The following is a 9,320-nucleotide window of genomic DNA, read 5'->3' as shown; positions in this document are numbered from 1 at the left end:
AGATGCTTATGAATTACTTGTTACCGCCAAGAGGGACAAGAAATTTGTTATTGTTGATGCTTTGATTAGAAGAAAAGAAAGAAGGATTGACGTTCCCCTTATTCTTCCAACTCTTGCCTAGTGATTCTTGAACTCAAGTACTATATATGGAACAAAATGAGGTCACTTAATGCATTGACTCAATACTCGGATTGGAAAGGAAGAGTGTATGAAAGAATTTTCAAAACCAATGTGAAATACTCCACTCATTCCTATTACGATGGAAAACGACGCATGCATAGTCCTAGTATACGATCATAAGCAATATAGTGGATTACTCGAAGACAAAGTATGTGCAACGACTCAACATGTATGATTAGGTGAGTTTATAAGACTCGTGGTATGATTGCATGACTAGACATGAGGACATTGTGAAAAACAAAGGACCCAAGGACCAAATAGCACGAAAGACTAAAAGACAAACTAACTTTGATTAATTTTGTCCAAATTTAATGTTTATGCTATTTACTAGGTGAAAACGGTCCATTGGCAATCGTTAGTCATAAATAAGATCAACCAAAATCAACGACAAAGAACACATGTTAAGGTTAGCACAAAAAAATCACAAGAAACTAAAAAGATGAGTGAAATTCTAGAAGAGTTAGGACTCATGGGTATAAATAAATAAATAAATAAAAATAAAAATCTATAATCCTATGTTATACGAGTTCACACGAATTAAAGGACTTGGCTAAGACTATCTTGACATGAAAAGAAAAAAATAAAAATAAGAGGTTGCACACTAAAAAGACACCTAAACTGGACAGACTGTAGTATATCGGTTATAACTTTTGTTCTGTGACTCTGATTGTGGCGAAACCAACGCTAAATAAAAGATAAAACTCGGGGCTACAGATCCATAGGTGACACGACACATAACTCTTTCTAGAACTCCGGCTATGACCAAAACAAGTTGACTCTTATGCAGGATACGGGAATAAAAATCCGGGTTGACTCAAAATTAAAAAAAAAAATACTATGACTCGACTCTAATAAAAAAAAGGAGGGTATAAGTAATAAAAAGAGAAGAAAAAAAAATATATACATGCACACACATAAGCACATTGTCACGAATGATGCAATGAAGTTCGCAACCTAAAGTCAAGATCTATGTTCCACTATGGTCAAGCTTACTTGGAAGTCAAAGGATACCATGGTTAAGAGTTTGGACGTCGTTCGAAGTGCGCCTACGTAAAAGCATGTTGTGAATATGCTTGGCACTCTTAGGAAGTGGGAATTGATATTACGATTAGGAACAACAATTAGGGACAAGGAAAGTAGGGAGCCGCCAACAAGTTTTTAAGGAACTTGTAAACCGTTCACGAATCATTATAAGGCAACCACGAAAAGGGACAACGATAGGCAACAACGATTGACCCGTGAATTGAAGGTTACACCCCATTCATAATCCATGAGATTACTAACTTCATATGGTTCGGAACCACGAAAGGAGGATCGGGGATGATGGTACGAAGTGAGTCATGGAGTCACATTCGCCCGTATTGGCCTCTACTCGATTCTTATTATGAAAAGTATTCCTGTGATCTCAAAGGCATGCAAATAAAATATTCAAATTGCTCCAAACTATTATTATGCTAAATTGGTTGAATATTAACGCAACATATAATTCTAATATATTAGTGATCACTTTATTAAATAACAAGATTAAAGGAACCTAAACCGGTTGTCCAAATTATCTTATTAGACGTGATTTTCAATTACATATTCCCTTTAATATGCAATATGGTGATCAATAAATATAGAACAATAAACATTAATATTGGAAGCAATTCAACAATAATAGCGTTAGTCAAATCAAATAATAATAATAATAATCATGATATTAGCAATATAAAATAATATAAGTAATTAAATTAATTAATTACTCACATTTCGCGCGTTCCTTAAAATTGTTACATCATGAATAAATTGTTAGTAACTTCAATAAAAATAAATCAAATTGAAATAATTAAATTAAATAAAAGTAGAGTTGATTTGGTCCAAACCCTCAGTTAATTATACCTTTCACGCCTTGGTTTTAGTATAGAACTTCGGGTATTATATGGACTCCTTGGAGTGCTTAGGGGAATTATTATAGAAGAATAAGAAAGCTAGAAATTAGGTTAAAGAGGGAGAAGAGAATGATTTTAGGTGTAAGGTGAGAGAGAATAATATTTGGTGGAAAAGAGAGGAAGAGAGAAGGATTTGATGATCAAGCTTGTTGATGATTGAAAAAGGGGAGATATGACCTCTATTTATAAGAAAAAAGAAGGGTCGAATCAAGAAAAGATAAGAATTCAAATCGGATAAAACTCTTGCGATAGACAGCAGTTTTTGCGGTTTTTATTTTTATCATATCTTTTGATCCAGAAATCGGAATAAGATGAATATGATATCGTTGGAAAGCTCTTTAAGTCTAATTTCTAAACCAATTAGAATTAGATTAAAATATTTTATAGAATAAAAGATATGGCCGAAATAGTGGGACAGTGTCAGTTTTGGATAGAGTTTCGTATTTCGCTCATATCTTTTTCGTTATAGATCGGAATTAATATTATAATATATCATTGGAAAGATAATTTCAAGAGCTATCCAACCATATAAGAATTAGATAAAAAATATGAAACACGAAAATAATATCTGACAATCTTTGAATGTCTTTCAATTCGAATAGAATTAGGACTTTCAAAAAGAAAAGTTTTATTCAATTTCAAATTCTTTAATCTTACCTTTTCAAAAAAGGATAATTAAGATATTTTAGAAACTCATAGAAGCTTCTAATTAATCCTAATTGGATTAGGAGTGGGATTAAATCCTTTGGACCCTCCACATGATCATTGGGTCGTAGGTAAGGTGGGCTTAGGTTCGATTTAGACCCAGTTTGGTATTTTGGCCATAATTTATTCGTTATAACTCGGATTTGGGCTTATAATATATCGTTGGAAAGATCTTTTCAAGCCCCATCCAAATATTTAATCATTGGACCCTGATTATGGACCAAAATAAATAGGTCTAAACGTTTTTATAAAATAGACACGAAATGAATGATTTTAATGGACACGAAATGAAGAAAATAAGTTATGGTTTGGGAAAATGGGCTATGAATTGGATTGTTTATGAAATGTATTGAATGGAACATGGATTTAAGCACTCTAAAGATTACATACTCCACCCGACCAATAATGGCGGTAAAAGGTTGTTCATCATTGGGTTTGGTTTTGGGGAGACATTTTTAGGTGTCTACAGAAGCCCCCACTTTGACTGAGTTTGTAGAAACGTTAGTTTCGAAAACGATAGTCAAAGTAGTCGATTGGGACGGAGAATGATTTAAGACGTTCTGCGATCCTAAACCACTCTGTATACGTCGATACCTGCAGAAGAATGTTAGTTCTACAGATAAAAGAGTAAAGGGATAGAATGCGTATCTGACACCAGTGTATCGGTGACAAATGAGTTTGGTAGCTTCCTATGCTTGAAGGAATCCACCGGATGATACTTTCCATGCTTGAGGAAAGTATACAGATGATGTTGGCAGTTTTCTTATATAATTAACGTAACATATATATGTTGTCATCGCATTTTAAGGACAAAGTAAGAACAAGGAATTATGGCGGATTTGATCACAGCCGAAGAAGTGCCCTTGGTGAATCCAGAGGCTGATTACAAGACTTTGAAAGCGGAGTTGGATGCCAAGGTGAACGCCGAGGGTAATGTTGAGTTAAGTGCTGATGATCAAGTGTTATTGAACACACAGTTCTTAAACCTTTGCCCGGACAAAATACAAAGAATTGATCGGCATTTTTGGTCTGGCTCTGTGGTCACTGACCGCCCGACTCTTAGTAGCGGCTATTACACCATTCTTACCCAGAAAGGCACCAAGCCTGAAGGCGTGAAGTGGGGTCAAGTCTGGGCTAATGGTACCGCTGATGACACCACTGCTCGTAAGTGGATTGTGGCTTTTGATACCGCTGCTGGCAAGGTAAAATAGAAATATTTACATTTAATTAGAAAGTAACTTTTAAATTCGATGTTCAATATATTCATTATTAACCTCTTTTTATGCAAATAGAAATTTCAGGCTTATGCTGAAGCAGGACCAATGGGTCCAGTTGATTGGAACGTAATTGAAGTGAGACTGGGTTTGTCCGGAAGCAAAACCGAGCACACTGACCCCATTCTTGGAGGCAACGTACTTGCTACGATCGATGGCCTCAAGGCATATGCACATTTCCGCTGAATGATTGAGCTTGCTAAGCTATACTTAAATCTACATACTATGGAGTATGTGTTGCGCTACGAATAATGTTATGCTGCATTTCTTTTATTAGCTGCCAATCATTAACTACTTTTATTGAGATAATATCATATCTTTGTGATTTAGTAGAATATTTTCCATATATTTATCTTTCCTATTTTTCCAAAGATCCTAAGATATCTTATGATACTAGGACTTGGAATTGTATCTCTATATATTTCCCAAGTTGATTAATGAGAAATCAAGCAATTATCTTTCTAATTCTTCATGGTATCAAGAGCAGGATATTTTTCTTGATTTTTTTTCTAAACCACCATGGCTGGTGATGATGTGCCGCCGCCACCACCACCGACCAAAATTGAATCAAATTCACCTTATTATCTAGGTCCTCAAGACAGACCTGGAGATTACATTACTCCTACTCGTCTCAAAGGCGACAACTTTGATGAATGGGCGGCCGATATTCGGACTGCCTTGGAAGCCAGACGCAAATTCGAGTTTCTTGATGGTACTATTACGGTGCCACAGCCCCCCTGCTCAAAGTCCGATTGGACAGCCTTGAATGCTATGTTAATTTCTTGGCTTTCCAATACTATTGCCCCTGAGATTAAGTCTTCCCTGTCAAAATTTAGAGAAATCAAGTCGTTTTGGGACCATCTACATCAACGTTTTGCTCAGACCAATGGCCCTCGAATTCAACAACTCCGATCATCTCTTGCGCGGTGTGAACAGAGCAAGTCCATGGCAGTCTCTGTATACTATGGTAAATTGCACGCTCTTTGGCTCGAATTAGATCACCACGAGCCTTTAATCTCCTGCTCGTGTTGCTCGGCTTGTACGGCAGGTCGTCTCCACGAGCAACGCCGAGATCAGTCACGCTTACATGATTTTCTCATGGGTTTGTACCCAGATTACTATTCTTCTCTCCGGTCTTATATTCTTTCTCAAGATCCCTTACCTACTCTTGATAGGGCTTATCAGCTAGCCGTTCAAGAGGAGCGGGTTCGCAATGCTCGGAAGGAAGCTGACGCGTCGACATCCGATGCTGTTGGTTTTGCTTTACGGGCTCATACAAGTGGTCGTGGTTCTATTTGCTCTCATTGCAAAAAGCAGGGACACGATTTCTCAAATTGTTGGTTCAAGGCTCCTTGTCCACATTGCAAGAGAAAGGGGCACGATCCATCTCGATGTTTTGAAGTTGTTGGGTTTCCTGCGGGTTGGACAGCAGGCCCGAAGACCAGAACGCCTGGTCAGAGCAAGGGGGGGCCTCGGGCTAATCTGACAGCAGCCGATTCTCAGTCTCCCACATCTTCTTCGTCTCAAGCTTTCACCGCCGAGCAATGGAAGGCCCTGTCGGGTTTTATTGGTACTGCTAAAATTCCTGACAATCGCCTACATGGTAAGTTTGATGATTCTTGTTGGATTATTGATACCGGTGCGACTCATCACGTTACCGGTAATCAATCTTGGTTATTTGACACACGTTATGTTGAATGCCCCGTCGGATTGCCAAACGGTGACAGTGTGCTTGCTACTTTGGAAGGATCGGTCACATTGTCCGATCAAATAACTATCACTGGAGTTCTTTACGTGCCTAATCTTAATTGCAATTTGCTTTCTGTTACTCAACTCAGTGATCAATTAGAAGTTGTTGTTCAATTTAACTCATATATGTGTGCTATACAGGACCGACTGAAGCAGCTGATTGGAACGGGAATTAGGCGAGACGGACTATATTATTTCTTTGGCAAACCGACAGTGGTGCAACGGGTTTCTGCTGTTGAGGCAACGACAGATTTGGAGCTTTGGCATAGAAGAATGGGGCATCCTTCGGAGAAAGTAGTTAAGTTATTTCCGCATGTTAGTAACAATGCAAGTAGTTTAAATAAAAGTTGTGAAGTATGTTTTCGTGCTAAACATTCTAGAGACAAATTTCCCTTGAGTGACAATAAATCTTCTAGAATTTTTGAGAAAATACATTGTGATTTATGGGGTCCATATCGTCATGTTTCGTCTTGTGGGGCTCGTTATTTTTTAACCATTGTTGATGATTATTCAAGGGCTGTTTGGATTTATTTGTTGATCGATAAAACCGAGGTTTTTCAGATGTTTATGGCTTTTGTTGCTATGGTTGATAGACAAATTAATCAAACCATTAAAACTATTCAAAGTGATAATGGTACCGAATTTAATTGTTTGATTGATTTCTTTACTACTTCTGGAATTATTTTTCAAACTTCTTGTGTGGGAACCCCTCAACAGAATGGGAGAGTTGAATGAAAACATAAACACATTCTTAATGTTGGGAGAGCCTTGAGATTTCAAGCCAAATTGCCTATTTATTTTTGGGGTGAATGTGTTTTGGCTGCCGCTCACTTAATAAACCGTACTCCAACTCCTCTTCTTCAAAACAAAACCCCATTCGAAATTCTTTTTAATAAACCCCCTTCCTTTGATGCCATTCGTACCTTCGGTTGCTTGTGTTTTGCTCATAATCAAAAGACTAAAGGGGATAAATTTGCTAGTCGGAGTCGAAAGTGTGTATTTTTGAGGTATCCATTTGGGAAGAAGGGTTGGAGGTTGTATGATCTTGAAACTAAAGAATTTTTTGTGTCTCGGGATGTCAATTTTGTGGAAGAAATCTTTCCGTTTGGTAGTCCGGATGACATTAATATTGATGTGAGTATGCATGATGTGTCAGATGATGTTCATGGTGATTTTTTGGACATTTTTGAGGGTGTCGAAGCATTTGAAGGCACTGAGGCAGCCCCCTCCGCAACCCCCTTGCGGCACCATGATGCTAGCCACAGGGGAGCTGCGGAGTCTCCTGCCCAGCACGTCGAACAGCAGCACGGAGCTACTAGCGAGGTTGCACAGCAGCCCGCTGCTACTGCCGAGACTGCTGAGCCACAGCAGCAGCGTGCAGGGTCACAGCAGTCCACTCCAGTCACAGAGCAGCCGCATAGTGACCCGCAGCAACCCCCCACTGCCATCACTTCTCCCGTAGCTCAGCAGCCAGCTTTGGGACGTGGTTTTCGAGACAAAATTCCTTCAGTTTTGCTCCGTGATTATGTAACGCACTCGGTTTTTGCCAATAGTCCGTCTCTGTCTCCGTCTCCGTCTTCCAATCACTCTTCAGGTACTCCTTATCCTTTAGCGCATTATATACATTGTGATAAATTTTCTGTAAATTATCAGAAGTTTATTTCAGCAGTTGTTCAAACCAAGGATCCGTCCACCTTCAAAGAAGCTATGCGATATGAAGGATGGAGAAAGTCCATGAATGAAGAAATTCAAGCATTAGAGAATAATGATACTTGGACTTTGGAACATCTTCCTCCGGGTAAAAAGGCTCTGGGTAGTCAATGGGTCTATAAGACCAAGTTTCTTTCTAATGGCGAGGTTGAACGTCTTAAATCTCGTTTGGTGGTCTATGGAAATCATCAGAAAGCAGGTGTAGACTATGATGAGACATTTGCTCCGGTTGCTAAGATGACAACGGTTCGCACTGTTCTTGCTATTGCGGCTGCCAAGAATTGGGAAATTCATCAAATGGATGTTCACAATGCTTTTCTTCATGGTAACTTGGATGAAGAAGTCTACATGAAGCTTCCACCTGGCTTTCAAAGTTCGGATCCTTCATTGGTTTGCAGATTGAGGAAATCCCTTTATGGTTTGAAGCAAGCTCCTAGATGTTGGTTTGCTAAACTCACCACAGCCTTAAAACAGTATGGTTTCACCCAATCTTACTCTGATTATTCCCTATTTACTCATACTACTCGTAATTCTCAGATTACTGTTTTAGTATATGTTGATGATCTCATTATTTCTGGGAACGATTCCGCTGCATTGTCTGTGTTTAAGGCTTATTTGTGTGACTGTTTCAAGATGAAGGATCTAGGTCCCTTGAAATATTTTTTGGGAATTGAGGTGGCTCGTAGTTCTGCAGGTGTATTTTTGTGCCAGAGAAAATATACTCTGGATATTATTTCTGAAGCAGGTTTATTGGGGGCTAAGCCTAGTGGCTTTCCCATGGAGCAAAATAACAAATTAGGCCTAGCCACAGGCGCCCTTCTACCTGATCCAGAGTCTTATAGGCGTCTCGTTGGTCGTCTAATTTATCTCACTGTCACTCGTCCTGATTTAGCTTACTCAGTCCATATTTTATCTCAGTTTATGCAACAACCCCGTAGTGAACATTGGGATGCTGCAATGAGGGTTGTTCGATACTTGAAAGGGACTCCCGGACAAGGTATTTTATTGAGCTCTGATTGTGATTTACATCTGCAGGGTTGGTGTGATTCAGATTGGGCTGCTTGCCCTCTGACTCGTCGTTCTTTATCTGGTTGGCTTGTTTTCCTTGGAAAATCTCCTATTTCTTGGAAAACAAAGAAGCAACCTACTATTTCTTTCTCTTCTTCAGAGGCCGAGTATAGATCCATGTCTTCGTGTTCTAAAGAGCTCAAATGGGTGAAGGCTTTGTTGTTGAGTCTTGGTGTACAACATCCAAAGGCAATCAAGTTGTTTTGTGATAATGAGGCGGCTCTGCATATTGCGAAAAATCCGGTTTTTCATGAACGGACAAAGCATATTAAGATTGATTGTCACTTTGTTCGTGATGCAATCACAGATGGGTGGATTTCTACATCTCATGTTCCGACATCTTTACAGCTTGCGGATATTTTTACAAAAGCTCTTGGGAAGGCACAGTTTGATTATCTTCTTTCCAAGTTGGGCACTTTCGATCCTAGTGCTCCAACTTGAGGGGGGGTATTGAGATAATATCATATCTTTGTGATTTAGTAGAATATTTTCCATATATTTATCTTTCCTATTTTTCCAAAGATCCTAAGATATCTTATGATACTAGGACTTGGAATTGTATCTCTATATATTTCCCAAGTTGATTAATGAGAAATCAAGCAATTATCTTTCTAATTCTTCAACTTTCCTCATTACTTTTTTTTTTTTTTTTCTTATTTCAAGAACTACTGTGTAACAAATAATAATGATGCTTCGCCACTCA

The 9,320-nt window shown here is 38.6% G+C and overlaps 1 protein-coding gene across 1 annotated transcript; it reads left to right on the top strand.

Moving 5' to 3' along the window:
- Positions 1–4,609: 4,609 nt before the first annotated feature.
- Positions 4,610–9,058, top strand: LOC145633160 (uncharacterized). Its single transcript, XM_081685439.1, has 3 exons — positions 4,610–6,154; positions 6,797–8,639; positions 8,718–9,058. The coding sequence occupies exons 1-3, from the start codon at positions 4,610–4,612 to the stop codon at positions 9,056–9,058; spliced, it is 3,729 nt and encodes a 1,242-aa protein (XP_081541565.1).
- Positions 9,059–9,320: the final 262 nt, after the last annotated feature.

The sequence above is a fragment of the Chenopodium album genome, chromosome 5 (assembly GCF_948465745.1).
Source record: "Chenopodium album chromosome 5, dcCheAlbu1.1, whole genome shotgun sequence".
Classification (NCBI taxonomy): Eukaryota; Viridiplantae; Streptophyta; class Magnoliopsida; order Caryophyllales; family Amaranthaceae; genus Chenopodium; species Chenopodium album.
The sequence above is the reverse complement of the archived record's forward strand: the minus strand, read 5'-3'. Positions and strand labels throughout refer to the sequence as shown.

What these genes read in the sequence shown, in the direction of transcription:
- LOC145633160 (XM_081685439.1), top strand. Translation starts at nt 4,610, where the DNA reads ATGGCTGGTGATGATGTGCCGCCGCCACCACCACCGACCAAAATTGAA. An exon ending in TAGTTAAGTTATTTCCGCAT is followed by an intron (nt 6,155 to 6,796) that starts GTTAGTAACAAT and finishes CATAATCAAAAG; the next exon opens with ACTAAAGGGGATAAATTTGC. An exon ending in GACTCGTCGTTCTTTATCTG is followed by an intron (nt 8,640 to 8,717) that starts GTTGGCTTGTTT and finishes TCTCTTCTTCAG; the next exon opens with AGGCCGAGTATAGATCCATG.